The following is a 24,170-nucleotide window of genomic DNA, read 5'->3' on the forward strand; positions in this document are numbered from 1 at the left end:
TAAATTATATAATTTTAGTATTAAAAAAAAGAGCATATAAAGCTGAGTTGTCCAAACCTTTTGTCATCTGGGCTAAAATTGTCAAATTTACTGGTGGGGTAATGAAATTCTTTTTTTTTTTTTACTTTGCAGTTTGGACACCCCTTATATAATTTACAATATATATTTCTCTGTTTTGTGGTAAAAATTTAAGGGAAGATGTTCACACAGAAATATTTTACATCAGTATTTGTGCCACTGATTTAATGAGATACGAACTGTCAGATGTGCTAAATAGTTCTCAGCATTCCTCATTAATGCCAGATTTTTCCATTTTGCGACTTCAGAGTGTTTCCTGTTTCATTTCTGAACGAGAGAAAAATGAAAGAAAAAATTACAAGGGTAGAATGGGACAAAGTCAGAGCAGAACAATTTTCTTTGCTGTATCCTCAATTTGAAAGTTAAAAACCAGCATGCTAGACTAATTTACATAAATTCTGAATAAAAGGAGTAAATGCTGCAAATATATTCTCTCTGGATAAAGTTGATGTATTTATGGAAAAAATGTCTTTCGAAATTGTTTTCGCCTTCTGCTTTGATCAGCGGCATAAAGTGAGTCAGCACGTCTCTGGTGCCAAAGAAGTTCGTCCTCAGCGTGACCTCTGCTTGAATCCCAAATGGAGTTGTGTCTGTTGCTAAGGAAATGACAAAATCAAGACATATTTAAACCCAGCTCAGATAATAGTTGTTCAGTCATCTAAAAACATCAGTGGCTAAGTGCAGTAAAGCAGTACCTTTGAAACCAATCCCAGCATTATTGATGAGGATGTCCACCCCTCCATATTTCTCCTTAAAGAAAGCAGCAGCTGTTTTAAGGCTGTTCAGGTCAATGATGTCCAGTTGATGAAACAAAGGCTTCAGTCCCTCGTGGCAAATCTGTGTTACCCAAGAATATTGCATTAGCAGATAGTAATGCACCAGTACAAAAATGTTGGCCGATATCCATATTAATACTGATGTTGTGGCTAATAACCAATATTTATCAATAGTATCTATCGATAGCATATTTTTGCTTTGAGCCATATGAAGATCATTAATGTTCTTGAAGGGCCAGTTGTGCGAGAATGTATTGATAAAAGGTGTCAACTAAAACGTGAATAAAAAGCTGTCCCTGCATTTGAGAAGTACTGCTTCATTTAAACATTGTTCACATTGATCAATCCCTACAGTATTTAGCAATTTTTTGCAATCACAGATTTTATGACACTAGCTTAGAAATATTTGCAAGATGATTGTTTTCAGATTGGATTGAGTACCTAAAATAGGAGCTTTATGAGTGAAGCTAAGTAGCGCACAGGCACCGACACGCAGGTCACCAAAGCGAATCGTGTTAAAGCCTTTGTACGTCTGCTGCAATAGCGACCATAGTAGATGATGAAATGGGCAGAGAGGTTTGGGTTGTTAATTTGTAATAGTGGTATATTCTTCAAAAGTTCTGTTTATTAAGATCTCCTAATATTTTTGCCAAATCCTGTGATTATGTTTAGCGATGCACTGAGCTGCCATTTTTCACTTTTTCATATCTGAGATTTAGTATCAGCTGATACCGATGTGATGCAAAAAATACCTGAGAATTGACTTAAAACATTCCTTTTTTATTAAACAGACATAAGTAAACTGAATTATAAATTTATTTAATAATTCTCCACCAGTACAGCACACTTACATACAAGAGCAGCATCATAAGTTTGGTCAAACAGAAAAAAAGCACACAATTAATTTGTGCAGTCAGTGTTATTAGGAACATCACAGCCTATGTAAAATAAATAAAGTGTCATAATTTGGTTGTGTGAGGTGAGGTAGGATGCAGGCAGACCCAGGATGATGATGAAATGATCAATTTAATGTCGAGGTACTGAACAACAGGGAGCACTAGGAACACAAGGAAACAGACTGGTACACACGACGTTAGACAAGGATCCGAGGAAGAACACAGACAACAGGTGGGACTAAATACACACAGGGGTAATCAAGGGAACGAGACACACCTGGGAAACAATCAACGGGGAGGACAGGACAGAGACTCACAGGGAAACGGGACTAAACACAGAAAATCTCAAAATAAACACACAGAAACACATCATGACATAAAGAAACTAAAACCTTACAAGAACAATAGGTTGACTACCTTGGTCAGACATGTAAGCTGCAACAAACCTTTCAAATGATGTAGAAAGTGCTATTAGGAATTCTAATAGCACTGAAATGTAATGTAAATACGAAAAACGATGTTATTCTGAACACAAAGCATAGAATTAGAGTGAGCAGACCTGGCCTTATGGATCGGTCCCATTGCTACTGATACCAGATATTTTTTTGAATATCGGAAGCAATAGTGATATTAATATCGGATTGGTACAGCTCTAGTTATGTTGAAATTCAGTGACTTCCACACTGTTTTGCAATACAAAATAAGTCAATTTTAAATCTGGCTAAGCATTAAAAGCAGATAATACATGAAGATAAAACAGGATTTTTTTCTTTAAACAGATACTTCAGGTGAGCTGCCTACCTGTCTACGAGGTCGGTGAGGTAAACGTCCCCTTGGAACTGCTTGCAGTGCGCTCTGACGGTGGTAAACCCATTGCCTTTGTTACTTCCAGTGACGACTGCGACCTTGGCTGACATGACGGTGAAGGGAGAGAGAGATCTTAGCGAGAGCATAAAGGCCTAACAAAGCAACTCACAGATTTAATACTCGCACCTGCAACTCGAGTAGAATTGGTTTCAAATGGTAAACCTGCTGTGTCATGATGACAAATGCAAGCAATGAACAAACAAACTGATAACACAGTAAAACATTAATGAGACATTAACCTTGAGGTATTAGTGTTTTGTAAAAGTATTCATATCTCTAGAACTTTTTTACATTACAAATAAGATCTGAAAAGTATGTGCTGCTTTAATATAGTCAATGCCTGAACTTTGTAGATCCATGTTTTGTAACAAGAAGCTTAAGGCGTCCCTCTACCATCATTGCAAATCTGAAAAGTTATTTTTTTGCAAAATAGTTCAAGTTCTGTCAAACTGCGTGTAAAGCATATGTGAGCTTTACAGATCCCTCCTTGTGTAACATTGCATGTGGATATAGTAGATGGTAGTGACAATAGTATTCTGAAGTGCTCCTGTGCCTATGTGGCTCTACTGAAACATTACAGCTGTTTCTTTTGTTATGCTACCTGAGGGTTTAAAGCAGGGGTCCCCAAACTTTTTCCTGTGAGGGCCACATAACTTTTCCCTTCTCTGGTGGGGGCCGGAGACAGTTTGTAACAGAAAAAGTGTGACGATTGCAGGAGTGCCTAAATGTAAAAATTCATTGTTTTCCAGAAAGCACAATCAAATAACCCTCTCTGGGTTCTTCACAGAAAAAATCCAGGAAACACTATTTTCTGAACAACATTCTCAAATTTAAATTCCCTATTAAAACCTAATTCCGTTTCAATGGGCGCTTTCTTCTTTTATTTCCAATTTTGACTTCCAATGATTCACTTCCTGCTAAAGAGCCCCCTGCTGGTTGAAGAAAAATCCACATATAAGCCACACGGTTCAAAGCTTAGGAAAAAAGTAGCGGCATATAGTCCGGAAAATACAGTAGATGAAAAAAAATAAATCTAAACGCTCTCTGGTATTGTTCAGGGGGCCGGACCAAATGTGGAGGCAGGCCGGATCCGGCCCGCGGGCCGTAGTTTGGGGACCACTGGTTTAAAGCTTTGCACAGTGGCATTTCCAAAGACAACCATAACTTTTTTTATTATATGTGTTTTGTAAACTATATTCCAGTATTTTCTATCTAATTCATAATTTTCAGTCCGACTTTAACCCATAATTATGAACCACAAAATAATTTCATTTAGCGAAAACAAAAGTATGTGTAATAGTTTGTCGTTTTAAACAGATATGTTTCCCCAGAATACTGTATAAAAAATTATTGTAAAATCCAATGAAGAACATTTTTTGACAATTATCTAAAATCGTGTAGAAAATGAGAAATATTCGTTTTTGCGTTCTGTTTGGTCAGAAGCGCCCAAACTGACTGAGCCGGCGCATTTTAACCACGTGACCGTGTGTCGGCGCTGATGGCGGCCAGCCGTACTGCGCAGCTTTACCACGCATACCCGGAAAATTAAAGAGGCAAAGAACCTAGCAAAGCAAGGATAGAAAGTTTGTTTGTTTCTTGACCAGTAAGTGTTTTATTAATGGAAACTCAATTAATTTAACTGCATTTATGAACAGCAGCTGTTAGTGTCCGTATGATATGTTTTAAACCAACACAAACTGAGACGGTTTTCATTTAGAAATTTGAGCTCCAATTATATATGGTCTTGTTTTTGTGTCTCGTAGCTCAACATGGACATGGCATACGACTTAATCAAGTCACATTAAATATTAGCGCAGACTAATGAAGCATACCATCCCTTTAATAGACCCAACGGCAGAAAATATATTTGTAATTGTTAAGAGTAAGGTAAGAGTAAGTCCAGCAACATAAATTAAGGACAGTAATATAGTCGGTAGATCTGAAGAAGGACAACAAATATTGTTTGGTAGCATTACATTTAGCAGGACAGCTTTGTTATTTAGTTCTGAGTCACATTCATTTTCTGTCTGCACACATGACCTGTCAGACAGAAAAGTGTGAGACTTTTTTGCTCTTTTAAAGTATGATGAACTTTAGTTTAATTTTAAAATGTACCAGTAATTATCATGCTTGTTCTTCACAAGAGCTGGTGGAAGCCATGAAAGGTCGCAGCCGCAGAGTTGGAAGAACTGCAAGAAAGAGGAAACGGAAGCGTGAACAATCCGTCCGTTCAGGTAGGAAAAGAGTCACTGCAGTAAACTGATTCATCACAGAAAAAGAAACGCTCTTCATTTCCCTCGGACGTTCTAGTCTCTCTAAGTCATCAGCTGCAATACGTCAGGCTGGTGAGGTTTCTCCACCGGAGAGGATTCAGCTCAACGCTGCTGCAGCCTGCTCTGTTCTCTGGTACGTCTGGCTGTAGGATGAAGTTTTATTTTACATATGTTAAGGAGAGCTTCAGAAATGTATTTATCTCTTGTTTACAATGATGCAACCTCACAGTTTGTGTTTGTTTTCATTCAGACACAGGCAGAGGACTGCAGACTCTCCAAACTATAATGGTACTGTTTTAATATGTTTGTAGTACTATATTTCCTTCCAATTTAAATAATCTAGAACAATTTCACGTTTTCATGGTACAACCTTAAGATGGGGTGTTTTTGAAGATAGACTGAGACGAAATATATTCCAATTGTCAAGTAGAAGAAAAACGATACATGGCTTCTTTTTCTTCAGCCTCCTAAACAGTTGCCTTCAAAAATCAGCTGATTAGTGTGGAGGACCAAAACTGACACAATTAAAATGTTGCTTATCAGCCAGGGGAGCTGGTTGTTTCTCTGCCAGAATCTTGTCTCCTCACAACTTCCACCATTCTCAGCAGCTACCTGGGAGAGTACATCAAAAGGTAAAGCTGCAAGATTGCTAACTTTGTCATAAATGGGGGGATTTTATTTGCAGTTTGACTCTTTATCTCGTCTGTAGTTGGAAACCCCGCCTTTCTCCTCTCTCGGCGCTTTGTGTTTTCCTGGTGTGTGAGCGCCAGCGTGGGGAGGCCTCTGATTGGTTCCCGTACATTGACGTGCTGCCCTGCTCTTATGCCTGCCCCGCATATTTCTCAGACGAGGTGGTAGACGTCCTACCGGCCGGCGTGAGGAGGCGGGGCTTAGAGCAGAGGGAGGCGGTACGTGAGATGCACTCCTCCAATCAGGAGTTTTTCAGGGGAGTTGAGCTTCGTTTCTGTTCAGCTTTGGGATGCTTGATTTTGCAGTGTGTGTTGGTCTATACATGACATCCCAGTAAAGTACATTGGTGTAACATGTAGTTGCAACATGTTAAAATGTGACAGTTAAAGCAGTATCAGTGGTTTTGCAAACATCTGTGTTTGTTGATCTATACAGGACTCTGCAGCCAGTTCTGAGCCGGCCCCCAGAAGATGTGCTGACTTATGAAGCTCTGAGGTACACAAACACACTGATGGTCACCAAACCTGGTTCAGTCTGCTATTTCAGCTGTTCTGTCTCTTTCAGGTGGGCGTGGTGCAGTGTAAACACGCGCTCTGTCTTCATGCCCCGGCCGTCCAGCTGCTTCCTGTCTGGACCTGATAGTTACGCTTTAGCTCCCTTCCTGGATCTCCTCAACCACCGCCCTGATGTCCAGGTAACTTGGATATTTTCAACATGAAATTACTTTTGATTTCATGTTTCGTTTCCATCTGAACCATATTCATAGATGGATTTATATCATCTTTTTCCACCAGGTAAAAGCGGGTTTTAATGATCAGACAAAATGCTATGAAATCAGGAGTGTCTGTGGTACACCGTGCTACGAGCAGGCGTACATAAACTATGGTTCCCATGACAACCAGCGCCTGCTTTTGGAGTATGGATTTGTTGCCATGAATAATCCACATAGCGTCGTGTATGTGGAACCAGGTAAGTCATAAACATCAGTAAAAGGTCTGGGTGTAGTCAAAGGCAGTGTCATAATAAATAATAGGTTTTGTATAGGGGTGCACCAATAAATCAACCTCAATTTCTTACATTTTGGGTGATCTTCAGATACTCTGTAAGTATCTTAAGATCAACTACCGTCCACTTTTGCTAAAAGTTGCTATATTGAGCGATTAAAAAAATTTTTTTTGCTATATTTAGTGACTTTGCATCAAAAACATCAGTACTGGCCAAAAGATAGGTTATCAGCTGGAAAAGTCCAATCGGTCCACCCCTACTAGTTTTGTAGTCTGTTAAGACAATGTTATAATAATATCTTAAGTATAATTAAAGTAAAAGTTCTGAATGGAATAAATTTTGCACAACATCCTAAAAAAATGCTAATCTTTTTCTGTGGTTCCTCAGACTTGCTGTGTGACATTTTAAGAGGTGAGAAGAGTTTGGATCAGAAGATGAAGTTCCTCAGAGAGAATCAGTTCCTTGAGTAAGTCTGTGCCATAAACATTTCCATGTTTCATTGCTACATTGACTTGTTTAACTGGTTTACATTGTTTCATGAAAAAACTAACTCACCCTCCTATGACAGCAAAACACCGACCCTGACAAATTTTTTAAAGAATTCCACCAAAGTGGGTGGAGCAGCACTGTTACGGTTTTAGATGAAATATTGCCAAACTAACAAATATACACAAAAATGTAACATTTTGCACAGAAACAATAAGACGGAAACCTAAATAACCTATTTAGACAGCAAACTTTGAAGAAGCAAATATTTGTTTATTTTTTTAACAAACCTTATTTCTCATCCTTCCTGACAGGAATCTCACCGTGTCCAGTGAAGGTCCCAGTTGGAGGCTGATGGTGGCTCTCAGACTGCTGTCTCTGCCACAAACACTATAGTATGATGACATTTTCATCTGCCCACAGGGTGTTAGTGCATTTCTAAAAAGTCTTTAAATTTATGTATCTAAAATGAATGCCTTTAAATGTTATAAACTAATTTTTAGAAATGAATTTGGCCTTAACTATGTTAACAAAATGTAAGACTTCTGATTATGGCATGGTCTTACATTTACTATGTAGATGTTTTTTTCTGTGAGACTTTTCTGTCAGACAAACGTTTGAGACACTCGCAGAAATCTCCGTTGCTTTCTGTGACTCAAAGTGGTTGCAGCTACTGGTAACTAGCTGCTAATATATACTATATATTTATAGTTAGCAAAGATAAGTGTTAGCTAGGTTTTACTTGTCACTGATAGAAGCAAGAAGCCATCTGGCTTTCCTGCATATATCATGAATAAAAAAGCTACCTAGATGTTTTTACTCTACCATGGGTAGCTAGCTTTTTTGCGACATAAGTCTTAATTTTCATTCTTAAGTCTTAAAAATGTTTAAATTTGAGTTGATGGAACCTACAGAAAATCTGTCCCAACAAATGTGGTATTTCAATCACTCTAGATCAGCTCTCTTCTTGACCCAGTTTGTGTGATAAGCTTTGGCTATATTTGTGTTTTTCAGCCACCTATGGAGGTCGGTGCTGCTCGGTCAGGTTGTTGATGAAAAGACAGAAGTGAGAAGCAGCCAGACAGCCAGGACTTTGTGTCAACAGCTGTTGAAAGATACACACATAGCTCTGGATAAGGTGCACATAAACACAGATCAAAGTATTTCCTGGAATAAAAATGGGACTGAAATGCTTCATCTTTCTGTGTTTAGATCTCCCAGCTTCTGGGTCAGTATGGGGGGCCAGTCAGGGAGCAGCTGGAGGTGGTGAGGGCATTGCGACAGGAGGAGAGGTGGATCTTGGAGAGCTGTGTTACAGCTCTGAAAGACTCAGTGATCTAGAAAAAGAGACGTCCTCATGCAAAGCAAACATTGGAGCGATGAGCTGACACCTTACCGGTCTTCTGTTCACACAGCTGCTGTATCATTCTTCCTGCCCACAAAGCAGCTAAAAAGACATTAAAAGTGCCGGTTTGATCCAAAGATTATAAGTAGTAGTGGTGCACCGATTGCAGTTTTCTGGATAATCACCGATCTTTAAAAAATCCTGACCTACCAATTCTAATTTGGCTGAAAAGTAGCTTAAAGTCTGAAATCAGGCACAAAGTGTTTGGTTTTGTGGATAAGAACAGTTTCTCATGTAGAAATCGACCGATCGCCAATCTCCCAACATTAATGAAATATGGGCCAATTTAACCGTGCACCCTGAATAAGAAACATCAGCTGCCATCTATGGAGCTTCACTTGTGGTGAAGCTGCTTACAAGTGAAGTGCACTTCTGAAAGTGCCTTTCAAAAGTATTCATACCCCTCAAACATTTTTTGAATAAAATTTTTGAAAGAACATAAACAACCATTTTCCTACAGCAGACACTTCCTCCTCTAATCACTCACATGCAATTTTATTATGTTACCAACATAGTTTAAACAAATATCCAGAACAAAAGATGCATTTCTTTCTTGGAATCTGTTAAAAAGAACATTGATTTAATAATGATTATTTGTTATTAATTTCCATGTGGAGAAATCCTGAAATACTGGTGTGTGGGTTCAAACATTGTCCAGTTCACTGAAGAGTTGACTTTGGAAAAAAAGAGCTTTTAGATGTTAGTGTGAAGTAGGTAAATGATTTGGATCCAGAACTGAATGAGGTTTTGTTTTCTTGCTCAGAGCTGAACGACAGCCCTTTTTTGGGGATGACGCTGGACGGTCTCCATGGCAACTGTGGCTTCATAGAGCGGAACAGCTTCCTCCATCTGAGGTCTGCAGGGAAGAGAAACCAGATGTGATTATGTTGAACAGTCAGTATTTTCTGATATTTTATATATTGGGATAAAATGCACAAACAGCATGTTTTTCAAAGTTACCTGAGAACTCCAGCTGACATCTTCTCCACAATGTCTTTCAGAATATCTAAGAACAGATGTTAAAGACTATGTACAGCCCAAGTCAGAAATTTACATATGCTATTAATTTTTGGCCTTTAAGAATTCAGTTGAACAGCTTTCTGAGGGTGGAATGCTTTTACAAGAAATTCAATTTTTTTTCTTTTTAAACGGGACCTAGCTTTTTAGATGAAATCCACAATGAATCCAAACTTGTGAAGCCAATTATTGTTTTTAACTTTAACTGGTTAAACGTTCTATAACACCCCTGCAAAAGTGTGAAAGCTTACATGCTAGCATACAAGCATGAGCAGATAAAAAACCAAAAAAACAATGGTGAAAAGCATTATGTTATTTTATACTGTTCAGGTTGGCACAATTTCTGACAAGGAATGCAAGTTAGTGTTTGCAATGAGCAGGAACCTAGTGAGGTGGAAACTAAGGGTCAAAAGCACATGTGCGTTCGATGACATGCTAAAATCCCAGCACTATCGAAGGTTTTCTTTTACCCAATCAACATCCAAAAATGGCCATCTTTCAGGCAGTGGCCTAGTGTAAACGTGGCCTGAGGTTGTTTGTTGTACAATCACTGACCTGCAAGTCACACTCTGCCTCCGTTATCCACAGTGTTCCCCAATGTTCAGTACTCTGCCACCTTCTCTTCATTGTCCCTTGGACACATTATCCACCAACATGGACTTACTCCGATGACACACAGGTCTACATCTCCACCAAATCTAGCCATCATCGCCAGCTGCCTGACTGATGGCAAACTCTGGATGGACACTAATTTTCTAAAGCTCAACAGCAACAAACCATAACTACCTATTACCAGTCCCAAACCCCTATGACTACCTTCCTCACTCCACCACTCAGATACTTGTCCTCTCCTTAATAACTTCAAGACTCAACAACAGCAATAGAGTCCTTCATGGACTTTCCTCTATGCATCTGCAAAAGCTACAGTATATCCCACCTACCCACCCCATTGGAACTTCTCAAAATAATAGGAACTCTGACTCTCTACCTACCGTCAAATCATTACTCAAAGCTGGCCTATCCATCATAATCCCCTTAAGTTTCAACTACTATTCCTCAAGGGTGTCAGAAAATGGATGGATGGATGGATATAAGAGAATGGTTCAAATGAATCATTAAAAGCCCCAAATAGGTATGAGATGAATGCAGATGTATAGGCAGGCTGTAGATGTGAGGACAGGATACGGAGGTACCGTCCTCGCTGAGCCGATGAGGTCGTCCAGACCTCAGGGTTGAGGAAAGACACGGAGGCGGATTTTAAATGCAGTAACCTGCAGTCTGGAGGATCCAACTGCAGACAGAACAAACATTTCGTAATTAACATGTTTATGTAGAACTTTAAAGTCTGAACTAACAGGAGCTGTCTGGATTTGACCGTAAGCCTGTTACCTGCAGGTTTTTGTGGGAGGTGACCCAGTGCCCTCCCACTCCGAGCACACTGATGATGTCATGCTTATGGGGGAGTAATTTTATATCCTCCTCCTCTTCGTCTCCGTGGAGACAAACTTTAAAGAAAAAAGGCCTATATTTCATTATTAAAATCATATTTTAAACAAAGACATGGTCATCATCCTGAAGTGTATTTTCAGTTCACCTCCAGAATCCACAACTATATCCACTCCCAGTCCTCCCGTCTCCTCCAGAACCACTGACAGCAGGTCCGATGATCCGTTATGCACCGGAATGACTCTGGCTGTATGAACAAAAACAGAACCACATAAAACACTGAACCACTGTGGCTGATTCTACAGTTCAACATTCTCAATATCCTACAGTCCTACCCAAACATTTTTACACAAATGTTTTGATGACGTTTGCATCCATTTTGCTACATTATTGTTAGATTTTAGTCAATTTCAGTATGAAAAAAAAAGAAGCAAAAACAGGCAATAAAAAAAGAAGAAACTTTTGACTATACTAGTGAAAGGTTTACCTGCATACAGTATTTGATTCTCTCCACAAGGTGGCAGCAAAATTTACATTTAGCACATTTCCATCTCTATGCTTCATACATAAAATATATATTAGGCATTTTCAACAACTAACTTGTTAAAAATAAAACAAGTGTGTCAGAAGAAATTAACAAAAGGCGCACCATTAGTTTTATCAGACATTAGCAATCCTGTAGAGAAGCAGGCATACAGGTACATCTGAGAAACATTTGGGTATTCTGAAAAACATCAATATTTTTGTTCCTCATTTCAGAAAATGAAACTCAAATTTTATATAAAGTGAAACATTTCAAGTCTTTATTTGACATAATATTGATGACTTGGAAATATAAAAACTCCAAATTCATTGTTTTGGAAAACTGTAATGTTACATAATGATAATTTTAAAAAGCTTTTTGGGTAGTGAAGATTGTTGACTTGATCAATGTCAATGCCAAAGAAGCTGGTTACTCACACAGTTCTGTAACTAAGCATATTCATGGAAAGTTAAGTGGAAGGAAAAAGTGGTAGAAAAAGAAACATCAGCAGCAGGGATAACTGCAGCAAACATCAAAATTACATTAAATAATGGACTGAAACATTTCACTCTGTGTGTAATAAGTCTATGTTAACATAAGAGTTTAACTTTCTAAAAATAAGTAAAAATTATTGAACTATTTTACAAAATTCAAATGTTTTGAGATGTACTTGAAGGGTTTGAAAGCTAAAGACAGAAAAATATCTCACCTACTAAAGGATCCTGAACGCCTAAGGAAAATATGAAGGAGAGGAAAGAAGTGAAGGAAGCAAATACATAGCTTGAAAGTAAAGGAGGAAAATCAGCAGTTGACTGCGACAGGAAGCTGAATTAAAAGACAGGAGGTGCGGTTGTCAATGCAGTGGGGGATACAAACCTACGCTGGGCCGAAGCTGCTCCAGGAAGGCCTGTTTCTGCGGCGAGTGTGATGTGGTGAGGACCTTGACTCCGTGGTAACAGGCCAGCTGGACACACATGAGGCCGAAAGGCTTCACAATTACAGGAAATGAGACTGTTACAAAACCATACCGCCCCGACATCGCAGTTCATCCTCAGACTGACTGTACATACACTAGACCCGTCCATCACCAGGAGTGTGTGTCCAGCTGCCATGCGGGCGTGTGTGTGTAGGGCAGTGTAGGCACAGATGCCGTCACGCAGAGCTCCCGCCGCACACAAAGAGCTGAGCTTCTCTGGCTTTTGAACTGCAGAGAACAAACAAAAATGTGCAGATTTAACCGTGCTTTGTTAAGGTACTCGCATCTCTTAAACATTTTTTTGTCTTTACATTTTCAATCACATTAGCATTTTTTTTGTGGCTGAACATAATAAAGCAGATCATTTTAAAGTGGAAGGAAAATAATGCATGGTTACATCATGTTAACATCAAATGTTTTATCAGTCCTGAGCTGCTCTATGTGTGTAACATACCAGCTATCAATAGCATTTGTAATTAGCTTACATCATACTGGTGTTATTATGGTTATCAATTTTACCCAACAGGAGTAGCAAACGGAAAAAATAAATGTAGATTTTGAAATGCAGTGGTATTTAACTGTGTCATAAAGCTTTAACTATTTGCCCTGTGTCATATCATTTAGTTTATATTATTAATGTTATTTTAAACATACATTTCATGTTAGTTTGATGCTTTTGGGGCCCTCTGGTGGGCCTTTTACTGGCACTGCATGGTGACATGATTTGAATAATAAATTGAGATTTGTTCCTTGGTCTTCATAATGTTGTTCTCTAACAAACTATTCAGGCTTTCACAGAATAGCTGGATTTATACAATGATTAAATTTGACTCTATTTACCACTTTGGTGGCTTCTGAAGGCAAAGAATTTTAATTAGGGCAACAGTCCTAAACAAACATGGTATTCCATGAAAGCTGGTATAAAACTCTACCAGCTAATGCTTACCTTAACCCCAACACAGTATTTAGCGGACACCAACGCTAAAGTGCTTCAAAGTATGAGAATGAATATAAATTACTATTTAAACAGATGATATCCAAAACGTAAACACTGATGTCCAGCTTTACTCAATTGAAAGTTTGTAAAACAACCAAGTGCTTTAGAATTTATTCATAAAAAATTATTTAGGGGAAGGTTAATGTGCTAAACCTTTTCAAAATTAGCAAAAGCACTACATAAAAAAAAAATTGCTTCACCTACACTGCACATTGGCAGAAGTGTTCTTATCCATATGCATTTGATAATAATGCAGTAATTTATGTTGGTCTATCACATAAAATCCAAATAAAAAAGCACTGAAGGTTTTAGTTGTAATGTGACACAATGTGAAAAAGTTCAAGGCATGCTAATTCCTTGCAAGGTACTGTTTTATGACAAGCATTAGGATTTCTGGATGTCAATAACAGGTAGAATTTCCTTAATAGTAAATGTTCCATTTACCGACACCCTTTCTCAGGTACTCTATCTGAAAGCGCTTGGGTTATTGTATCTGATGTCTCAGACCAGATGGAGTCTCTGGACTCGAGGTGCTTTCAGTGTTCTGTCAAACAGCCAGCTGAGCTTCATTTTAGATTTTAAAACACCAAGAGTGCCAGTGAAAGATGGACGAGGAGCTGTTTCACAACATCCATTTATCCCACCGACTTTGAACACAGCCAAGAGGACATTATGGCAATTCATGTTTGAGTTAGTTTAATGTATAAACTGCCCTTCTCTCAGCTTGTGTTCTTCTGACTCCTTATATCAGATTTATAGTAAAAAAAAAGTTCATTAGTGCATTTACCTATATAATACTCATCTATGTCAATGACTTCACAGAGCCCAGAACAAGGTGAGTCCAGAGGAAGAACTCCTGGAGAATGAAAGGAGGAAAACTTATGAATAAAGAGTAAAATGAAAAAACAAGAACCACAACACTACATAGGAAACAAACCAAAATGTAAAATGGCCTGTTTTGTTTTTTGAATAGAATATGCTTTATTGATTCCCATGGGAAAATTGCTTATTAGTTGACAAACTACTCCATCCAAGGTGTTAAGTATTAATAATCCAAATATAACCATAAACAATAAAAATGTATAAAAACTAAAGTATGTAAGCTGAACATGAAAAAGATTTGTGGAAAACTGAATTCTCAGCAAGAAGAACTGGAGCCGCAGCAAAGGCATCACAAATATTCAGATGATACAGAATCATTATGAATTAAAGTATTTAATTTCTTCAATTATCTACTTAAACATTTACATAAATACATTTTATTTTTAGATGTTTATTGAGAATAAAACAGCTGGTTTAGTTAAACCAGCTGCAGTGCAGACTTTGGGTAGGAGCTAAATGTGGGAGGAGTCAAATACTTGACCATTTCCACATAATCTGTTTTTGATTCCCTTTTAACCCAGTTAACCCCTGACCAAACTGCATTACTTAAGCTTATAGTTGTGTGTCAAATATTTTAATAAGATAGTAACATTATAAACAAACAATAGAAAAACAAAAGTGTGCATTTTTTTCTAAATTACAAAAAAATCATATGCTTTCATTTTCCCTTTTATTCCTCACCCAATTTTAGCAGCCAAGTTTCATTTAAAAGCATTTCTCACCTACAACCTCGTCCTCTGGCTGAAAGAAGGTCACTTTGGGTCCAACTATGGGGAAAAAAAACACAGAATGAGCAGCTACATTTGTGGAGAGAAAGCTCCCTCAGAGCACACATATGAGTGTGTTTGTGTATAATGTAGGATTTGCTCAGTAAACACAGTTTGATACCTTGAAGGACGACGCCTGCCACCTCTCTGCCAACAGGAATGAAATCCCTCCTGATCCCCACTTCCTGAATCAACTGGAGAAAGACAGATAAGTTACTTTACTGCTCATTAATTCAGCCATTAATGGGCAAAGAGTAATTAAAAAAAACAAAAAATGTAGAAAAACAAAAGTAATTGACATCTCTTTGGCTCCAAAGGGATACCAAGCAGTGTCAGTTACTTTTTGTTTTTCTCCTAATTGATGAATGAAATCCTTTCAAAAGTGGTTTTTGTATTTGTTCAGCTTATCTTTACTCAATATTAAATTTGTTTTATGATTAGAAACATTTAAGTATGACAAAAAAGTAAAAACAGAAATATTTTTGGGAACAACCACTCTTCACTGTATTTCAGTGAATGAAGTCGGGATGAATGTGTGAGTATTTGGATTTTGTGTTTTTCTCAGTTTATTGAATCTCTATGTTGCCACGGCTACCCCTTGATTGTTCACAGCTGTCCCATTTACTCTGATTACTCCCTTGTGTATTTAACCCCACCTGTGTCACCTGCTTCCTGCCAGATCCTTGTCATATGTCATGAGTCTCCAGTTGTGTTTTTTGTTCCAGTCGTGTGTCTCCAGAGCTACCAGTGTCTGAGTTTCCTTGCCTCATTGCTCACTTGTGCTGCCTGGATCTCTGTTCACTATGATCACCATTAAAACCATCATATACTCTACAACCTGGGTGCACCACATCCATCCTCCACCACCAATACAACAAATCATGACAGAATAATTCTTATGTTTTGTTCCCCTTATTTTTCTTTTGCAAAATATGATCCCAAAACACAAGTAAAATTTAAACTGCATCCCTTGCTCTGTCTGGTTTGGAGGTGTGTGCACTTGGAGAGAACAAACATTTATGAACAAGCAAGTTTCCACAAAACTTACAGTAGCTTCTCATTAAGTACTTTATAATTTAGGGTTGTTGTTTTGTATACCTTGAAGTCTAGAGGGCTGAGTCCACATGCTTTGACCTTCATTCTGACCTGATGGCTTCCCAAAACATCTAGGAGAGTCTGGAGAAAAACAGAAACATGCCAGTTAATGATGCTTGTTGTGATCAGACAATAATAAGATACCCGTTTATCCTACAGTTCCAGTGTGAAGTCTACATACACTCACCAATGGGTGTAAAACTTAATTTGGGGATATTAATCTTTTTTTTTTCCTTTTTACAGATTAAATTGAAATTATACTGCAGCAAACAGAAATTTACTAAATTAAAAATAAATTGAGGACAAAAATGGCTCTTTGGATTGTAAAAATTGCAGACCCCTGACCTAGATGAGGATGAACACAATAATTCTTATTTCATCAGAATCCCTTCCTCTTTTAGTGATGAGCCAGCACTACTAGGAGCAAAACAACCCCACACCATGATGCTCCCACCACCAGGAACAGGTATTAGAAGGAACAGGAACAACCGAGGAACCACTAAAGCTTTTTAGTGCGCTGGGGTCTGGATTATTAATAATGTATGAATTTAAAGCCCAACTCACCGTTTCCTGAATAACAAACTTGTGCTCAGCATCGCCCTCTGCAGCTCGGCCGTATAAACCTTTCATGTCGCCCCAATTTTAATTCATGAACAGAAACGTCGATCAAAACCCTCCAGCTTTATCTAAATCAGAAGGAGAAAACACAGGCGCTGGTTTTCAGGTTCTGTTTGATTTGATCAGCTGACCTCTTCTTCTATTGCGGTGACAATCTAAGGCAATGCCAACTTCTCCCTCTACCGGAGAACGCAACACGTACAATTTATTGATGCATTTTAAACTTTCAGGAACCTTTAATAAGCTATTAATAAACCTCAAAAATATTTCCCACAGTTTTGAAACTGTAGAATTATCTATTTTTATACAATTCGAACCTTTCCATAATGTACACAGTAGAGATAGACAATTTCCACGCCAGCTTTAAACTGCATCCCAGTCTAAAGGGATGCAGTTTAAAGCATACAAGTGACATTTGACTGCAGATCATCACATGTGTGAATCAGAAGATGGACTAACTTCAACCACACTACCTCAACATTATGAATATATTGGTACTCACCAGGCACAGGAAATCAAATGCATTCAATAACTGATCAGTGGTGAATGTGACCAATGTGTTGTAATTGTAATAGAACAATTACAAGTCCAGTTATTAAATTCTCTCCACTTTTTATTCCAAGTGTCATTTAATAAATTTGCGAATTTACACAGAATAATCTAACTCGGCGTTTTTCTGTATTACATGGTACGCCGTATGTACTACTACATACATAAAACAGGACATTGCAGCTAAAATAGAAATCCGTCAATAAACATTTTCGGTTTCTTATTAGGCCGAAAAATAAACTAAAACTTATCACGCCTTTTTAAAAATAAAATTTTGTTTCCATATTGATAAAAATTATATTTTTCTGGGTTTTGTTTAGGAACAACGGACTTCAGAAGCGCTTCTAATACTCTTGTTTTACTATATTTATATGGTAAAGGCGAAGCCAAGGTTCTCGCGATATCGCGTAATACCTTCCAAAAACCAAAAATCGACAAAGTCTCGCGATATTTGCATGGCGTTACCCCATTTTCCAGCTGTCCCTCACTCTGTCGGGATTTCTGAACCACGGGAGAATCACCGGAAAGCCTTTTGGTGATAAACCACCACATTTTGGGAGAATACATCACAATTTATGGTTACACAGACACACAAAGAGTTACTTTCTAGAGCTTTTAAGGATGGAAGCTGAACTATGAGGTAAGTAGAGACTGTAGAGAGTGGCTGATGTGAAAGAATGTCCCTGAGCTTAGCCTGCATGCTAATTCTACTGATAACGGTCGGTTGGCCAGTTTCTCGTTTACTACAAGGAGTAGTTAACTAGTTTAAACGCTAAATTGTTATATTCGCTATTTTAGGCTGTGCCTGATATATATGTTACGACGATAACAAGATTGTAACGCGCTCACAGTCATGGAATTAGCCTCTATGCTAATGTAAAATCAGTGCATCTCCTCTGTGACCCCCGTAACACTGACCGGAGTTACTGATGGCTAACCTCTGGCTCAATGATGCTCGGTCTCAATAGTCTCATAAGCTGACCACGTTACCATATTTAAGAGGGAAAATGTGTGGATTTTTTCAAAAGATATATTGCCTGTACTAATAATGATGTTAGTCTCAGCTGTCAAATCCAAAGCTCCTAAAACCTTCTTAAAACCAAAAACAACTATTATAGGGGTTTAAGACCATTTGTGAATCGAACTGAATAGAAAAGAGGAAGGGAGAATCCGTTCTGGTACTGTAAACGCTCCCCCCTCACAAGAGAGCTGGGTACACTCCCTTTAAGCCTCACCGATGTGTAACTTCATCAGGTTCATGGGGGATAGGAGGCTTACAAAGCCAGTCGGTCAGAGCTGGTCTCCATGGTAACGCGGATGCTGACAGTTCTGTTGGGGGGCAGGGTGACAGGGACCCAATCAACTAGACGTGGGACAAAGACTGGACAATGTGAAGCATTGCTTCACCACTGTTCAAGGATTGCTGTTGATATTTTTTAAAAATTCTAATTATTGCCGCACAAAATTAGAAATGCACTGATTAGAACTTTGTAGGTCATTCCTCTTTCTCTTTTAAGTATAATAATTTTAGAAGTTGTAAGAGTAGCTTTCAAAATATGCTCATACGCATCCTGCGATGAACAGCCATAATTATTTATATTAAGAGTAGAGGCAATGTCACACTGTGTGTATGAGGAGCAGTTGCTACAGTGGCTACTAATGTTTTGCAAAATGAAGAAAAATGTTCATGTCAAAGGCTCTTCATCATCTTACTTTAACTATTGTATGATTAGAATAGCTTTCAGAATACATTTATAACACACTTTGCACCTTTATTGAAATGAAGTGAAATGACATCAGATTTATATTTACATTACATGTCGTTTTTATTATGTGTAATGAAGCATGAGGGGTCTCTGTGGAGATATTCCCAGAATTACTGAACTCCCTTGTTCATATCAGATCAGTTCAAAAATGCTTATAAATCCTGGAGGAAAATTAAATGGAATTGAAAATTGTAACTCATATTATTCATTCATCCTTAAAGCATCCTTAAAAGACTTAAATTTTAATGCCTTAAAATGTCTGAAATACAATGAAAAAAGAAGTTGGCCTTAAATATGTTAACCACAGGTTTTGAGAACTAGTTAAGCTCATATATTTTATGAAGTTTTAATTTTTCTTGTGAGGCTTTACCATTAGACAAAACTTTTAGTCACATGCAGATGTATTCACTGTGTTCTGTGACTCAAGAGGGTTGTATCTATCTGCTAACTATCTGCTAATAGCTGGCTAGCTTTTTTACTCCATTATAGGTAAGTGCAAATTTATCACCAGTTGGCTGGGCGATGTTTGTCTTGATCATTGGCTCACTTTTGTTGGCAAACCCAATTGATTTATTTGCGGTTTTCTTTTGTACATTTCTGTTGCGATACACCCCTTAAATTTTTCATGGTGATCTTACAATATTTTAATGTTGAGTTGGTGAAACATGCAGAAACCCTGTTATTGTCTTGACAATAATAGCTTTTCCAGAACTGCTGTGATCCATCCACTTTCAGATAAGTCATGTAGAGCAGTGGTCCCCAACCCCCGGTCCGTGGACCAATTGGTACCGGGCCACGCAAGAAATAGTGAAATATTTCCGTTTAATGTATTATTTGAGTCTGGAGGATATTTTATTTTGAAAATCCTTTAACCGGATTCTCTCGATTACTTTCGCGCCACACTGAGGCCACAAGCAGCAAAATGAGTAAGAAACAGATCAGATGTGTTTGGAAAGTTTCTTTGCGAAGGGGAAAAGGCCCAGAGAAGAGATAGGAGAATGGATTTATCCCGGACCGGTAGGTGAGTCCCACATTACAAGCCGCTCTGCGTAACATGCAGCGACCGGCTGCTAATGAGACAATGAAGCTTCAAGCTGCTTTGCCAGGAAGAGGCCAACCAGGCTGTGGATATAAGCAACACTTTGGGTGTTATTGTCTCTCATCACTCCCAGATCGGACTGTCTCGTTGCAGAGAAACAAGCTCAGGGCTCCCGTTAGTCATTATCATGAGTTAAAATTTTCACAAAAGTAAGATGTTCGTTTTTGTGGCGCATCTGTATATTATTTTGAAGGGAAATGTAAACGTTACCATAGCGACCAGAGTCAGAGCGTTTGGGCAGTGATCGAGAGGAGATGAGTAGAGCTTGAGTCTTAAGTCTGGTTTAGACGGAAAGATTTAAGAATTGTCAGCCGATTCTCCAAACCTCTGTGACCACAGAGCTGATAAAAGTACAACAGATTCGATAGGTTCGTGTGTCCAAGGCAGGAGCAACACGAACCGATTCCAGTCACGAACATTCCGATTCCAGAGGATAATCCAGTAAAACCCCCAACATAGAGGGAATTTATAATAAGCAAACACGGATGACTATGTAGAAGCAATAGTGATAGTTTGTGGAGTCATTTGAATAAAAGACGTAACAAAAGGTGGATAAAAGACTACGGGAGCAGCCGCTCTATTTGCTGCACTATTGATTTGGAGGTGACTGTTTTTTCATAGTTAACATTTTTAACTGAATAAACATAATAATGACCTTTAGATTTAATAATAAACATTTCCACATATCATCTCCGATATTCACGGAACTCAGTTGCGCGATATGTCAGCTGTTTGGGATTCCCCTCTGTTCTTACGTCACTGCGCTTTTTGATTGATTACCTGTCACATTCAGCAGGTCGTATTCTCGTTCCCAAACAGGAAAAACCCCACAGGTTGCAATAAAAACTCCAAGACAACCCAAATTGGGTATATTCAGGATTTAGCGGGAACACCAACACCTCCCGCCCGGGCCACAGCAAAATTTTCCAAGTCTTGACCAGTCCGCGGTAATAAAAAGGTTGGGGACCACTGATGTAGAGTGCATTTCATCTAAGGTAAAGGAGCCCATATAATTATGATTGAAAGCAGCTTTTGGTTATCATCTTGGCAGTGTTGCAATATTGATATAAACTATCTTCAGAAGGGCTGGTGACAGCCCATTATGCACATCCTAGCTTAAAAGGAAACTTCATGCCACAGCATGACTGAAAGTGCTTCACAGTGAGGTAGTTTCTTGCTTTTTAATCTGGTATTTTGTATTTTCCTCTGTATAAAGCTGAGAAAAATCCTTTGGCCAATAAGGGAAAACTCTCTAAACGATGTCTTCCTAATTCTTGCTCAACTAAAGTTGTTTTGCAATCATGGCAATTGCTCTACTTTGTCTTTTTGAAGTAGTTTTTACATTGTTGTGCTGAAATCTGACGACTTGTGGTTGCTTTGACTTTGCACTGACGGGCTTAGCGAGGCAGTTGACTGACATTTATTGGATTTTAATCCCTTCTTTTTTTTTTACATACATCCATGAATAAAGCCTGAAACGATCAAAGTGTCTTTTTTTGTGAAATTATTTGACAGTGCTAGAGCATGACAATAATTGACTTGTTATTCTGTAACACATTCCATAATAAATGTGTTTTTCATGAAACTTGACACATCCAGATTTGCTGATGATTTCTTCCTTTAAATTTTTAAAGAAGAGAAAAAAAAATCTGGAAATACATAATTAGTTCTCACATTTCCTTAAGTTAGATTTGAATCAAAATTATTTTCTAATAAAATGGGGTGGTCAAATCAGGCTTTTTAAAGATCGATGATTGGCCACAGAGCTGCCAATTATTGATAGCTGTTCTGCACCCTTATAAAGTGCAGAACAGTTACTAAAATATAGAAGACATGTTGAAGCAATCCAGATTGCTTTATAATGAATCAAAAAGGAAAAAACGTTTTCGTCCTTGCAAACTTTCACAAACGCCTTTTGAGTGTTTTCAAACATGCCAAAGCCCAAGGTGGCACAGTATAGCACAGTGTTGTGGTCAAGACCACCTAACCCGAGACCAAGACAAGACCAAGACCAGAGTGCATCAAGACCAAGACTTTTAGGGTCCAAGACCAAGACCAGTGGTCTTGACTCGACACAATAATAAAATATGATCAAAATTGCTTCTCAAATTGATCTGAAAGATCTATATTCCCATAAAAGCACCTAGATATCAAATATCCATCCATCCATCCATCCATTTTCTTGCATCCTTTTTCCCTCAGTGGGGTCGGGAGGGTTGCTGGTGCCCATCTCCAGCCAACGTTTCGGGCGAGAGGCGGGGCTGAACAGTGGCGCAGTTGGTAGAGCTGTTGCCTTGCAGCAAGAAGGTTCTGGGTTCGATTCCCGGCCTGGGGTTTTTCTGCATGGAGTTTGCATGTTCTCCCTGTGCATGGTGGGTTTTCTCCGGGTACTCTGGTTTCCTCCCACAGTCCAAAAACATGACTGTCAGGTTAATTGGCCTCTCCAAATTGCCCCTATGTGTGAGTGTGTGTGTGCATGGTTGTTTGTCCTGTGTGTCTCTGTGTTGCCCTGCGACAGACTGGCGACCTGTCCAGGGTGTACCCCGCCTCTCGCCCGAAACGTTGGCTGGAGATATCAAATACTTAATACATTTTACCAATATTAAATATTCCATCTATGTGCTACAATCCGTGGTGGACTTGTGCCATCCCTAAAAAGATAACGCCCTGGGCGTTTGCCCATATTGCTCATGTCAGAGACCATCACTGTCTGCACCATTAAACATAGCAATTGAGGTAATGCCCTGACGGTAAATAACGCTCAACTATGAACACTGACCAAGGAGCAACAAGCAAGAAGTAACCAAGCACAAGATGCTCATCATGACTGTTTTCACCCTCTCTCCCGCTATATGAAGCCAGGCAGTCTGACACCATGGCACACATTACAGCTGCCACTTTGAGCGAAAACAACCAAAGAGTAATGGGCATGCTCTGCATGCTCTTTCGTTCTTGTGTTTTAGTTATTTGTTCATTTAAAAAATATCAACGTACATAATTAAATAAAATAATGATAGCTACTGCAGCGTACGCAGAGCATTACAAGAACAAAGAACGGGTGTTCTATCAGGTCAGATCGTCATACGCTTAGCACAAACTCACGGCTATATCTTTCAGACGTCATTACCATAAGACTTCATTTAATCAGCAACATAGAATCATTACGTAGATCGTCATACACTTTATTATTAACAGTTGTATGGCATCCTGACTTAGTGGTTAAGTAGGTTAATGAGTTTTACATGGGCGTGTGTGGTAGATGACTCCAGCTGCAGCCAGGCCCTGCTTTAAATACACTTGAAGCCACAACAATGCATGTATATCTATATAGTTATCATTGAAAACAATTTAATGACTTATTTTCGTCATAACTTGTTGTGTATGGTGAACTGACAACTCCTCTGACTTCTTAATGCGCATGCAGGCATGGTACTCACTACATGTATGCTATTCTGACAGCGCATGGTAATCTGATAGAACAACGGCTCTCAGTGACACTCCAGTCCTATCTAATAAGTAAAAAGCCGTGGAGAAGAATCAACTGTTTCTGAATGTCACATCACTATATTGGAGACTTATGGACACAGTGTTGTCCCATATATGCGACAAGTCAGTCAACACCTCCTCACAATAATTCAGTGCAGTGAGTAACTTTTTTTCATCACAAATGCTTATGTGTCTCTATACAGCTAGCTTTGCTAACATCACGTCAACGGAGCTTACTTTTATTTGAGATACTTTTCTATGTGACGAAAAAAGTTAGACGTTGTCCCCACCGTCTGTGAAAGCAAAGCAATGCTGAGTTAGCTGTGGTCATCGGATTTCTTATGATTTATGCAGCGCTATTCTATTACTGACCATTAGACAGACATCTTCTGCCGCTCAGAGGAAACCACTGCGCATGTCTTGGAGCGCCGCGTGCAAGTGAAAGGTTGGGAGGGGGAGTAACAGAAACACGT

The 24,170-nt window shown here is 38.7% G+C and overlaps 3 protein-coding genes and 1 long non-coding RNA gene across 11 annotated transcripts in view; 2 read left to right on the forward strand and 2 right to left on the reverse strand.

Annotated features, from left to right (window-relative positions):
- LOC108166972 (uncharacterized) lies at positions 1-4,836 on the reverse strand. Its single transcript, XR_001777377.2, has 4 exons — positions 4,733-4,836; positions 2,552-2,660; positions 774-915; positions 1-674 (listed from the first exon to the last, which is right to left on the reverse strand). It is a non-coding gene; the product is annotated as an uncharacterized LOC108166972 (long non-coding RNA).
- On the forward strand, positions 4,770-13,201 carry setd4 (SET domain containing 4). 2 transcript variants are annotated; one of them, XM_081616212.1, is made up of 12 exons: positions 4,770-4,851; positions 4,928-5,023; positions 5,141-5,178; positions 5,434-5,522; positions 5,600-5,833; positions 6,013-6,075; positions 6,145-6,274; positions 6,375-6,549; positions 6,973-7,051; positions 7,386-7,466; positions 8,086-8,209; positions 8,284-13,201. In XM_081616212.1, exons 1-12 carry the CDS (start codon positions 4,776-4,778, stop codon positions 8,410-8,412), a joined length of 1,314 nt encoding a protein of 437 aa, XP_081472338.1. In that variant the 5' UTR covers positions 4,770-4,775; the 3' UTR covers positions 8,413-13,201. The 2 variants fall into 2 exon arrangements, with proteins under 2 accessions (XP_081472338.1, XP_081472339.1); XM_081616213.1 differs by lacking the exons at positions 5,141-5,178; positions 5,434-5,522 and having other exon boundaries at positions 5,737-5,833.
- Positions 8,951-16,947, reverse strand: cryzl1 (crystallin, zeta (quinone reductase)-like 1). Of its 2 annotated transcripts, XM_008429017.3 has the most exons (13): positions 16,744-16,947; positions 16,183-16,260; positions 15,206-15,278; positions 15,040-15,084; positions 14,223-14,291; positions 12,533-12,666; positions 12,339-12,450; positions 12,172-12,192; positions 11,088-11,186; positions 10,883-10,998; positions 10,679-10,784; positions 9,437-9,482; positions 8,951-9,332 (listed from the first exon to the last, which is right to left on the reverse strand). In XM_008429017.3, exons 1-13 carry the CDS (start codon positions 16,807-16,809, stop codon positions 9,236-9,238), a joined length of 1,062 nt encoding a protein of 353 aa, XP_008427239.1. In that variant the 5' UTR covers positions 16,810-16,947; the 3' UTR covers positions 8,951-9,235. The 2 variants fall into 2 exon arrangements, with proteins under 2 accessions (XP_008427239.1, XP_008427240.1); XM_008429018.3 differs by lacking the exon at positions 12,172-12,192.
- Positions 16,948-17,800: 853 nt separating this feature from the next.
- itsn1 (intersectin 1 (SH3 domain protein)) overlaps positions 17,801-24,170 on the forward strand; it is a 78,707-nt gene continuing 72,337 nt past the window's right edge. For all 6 annotated transcript variants that reach the window (XM_008429021.3, XM_008429023.3, XM_008429027.3 and 3 more), the window contains exon 1: positions 17,801-17,986. The gene's annotated coding sequence lies outside the window, so the exon portion shown is untranslated. The remainder of the gene's footprint in view (positions 17,987-24,170) is intronic.

Source organism: Poecilia reticulata, chromosome 15 (assembly GCF_904066995.2).
Source record: "Poecilia reticulata chromosome 15, P_reticulata-male-v2, whole genome shotgun sequence".
NCBI lineage: Eukaryota > Metazoa > Chordata > Actinopteri > Cyprinodontiformes > Poeciliidae > Poecilia > Poecilia reticulata.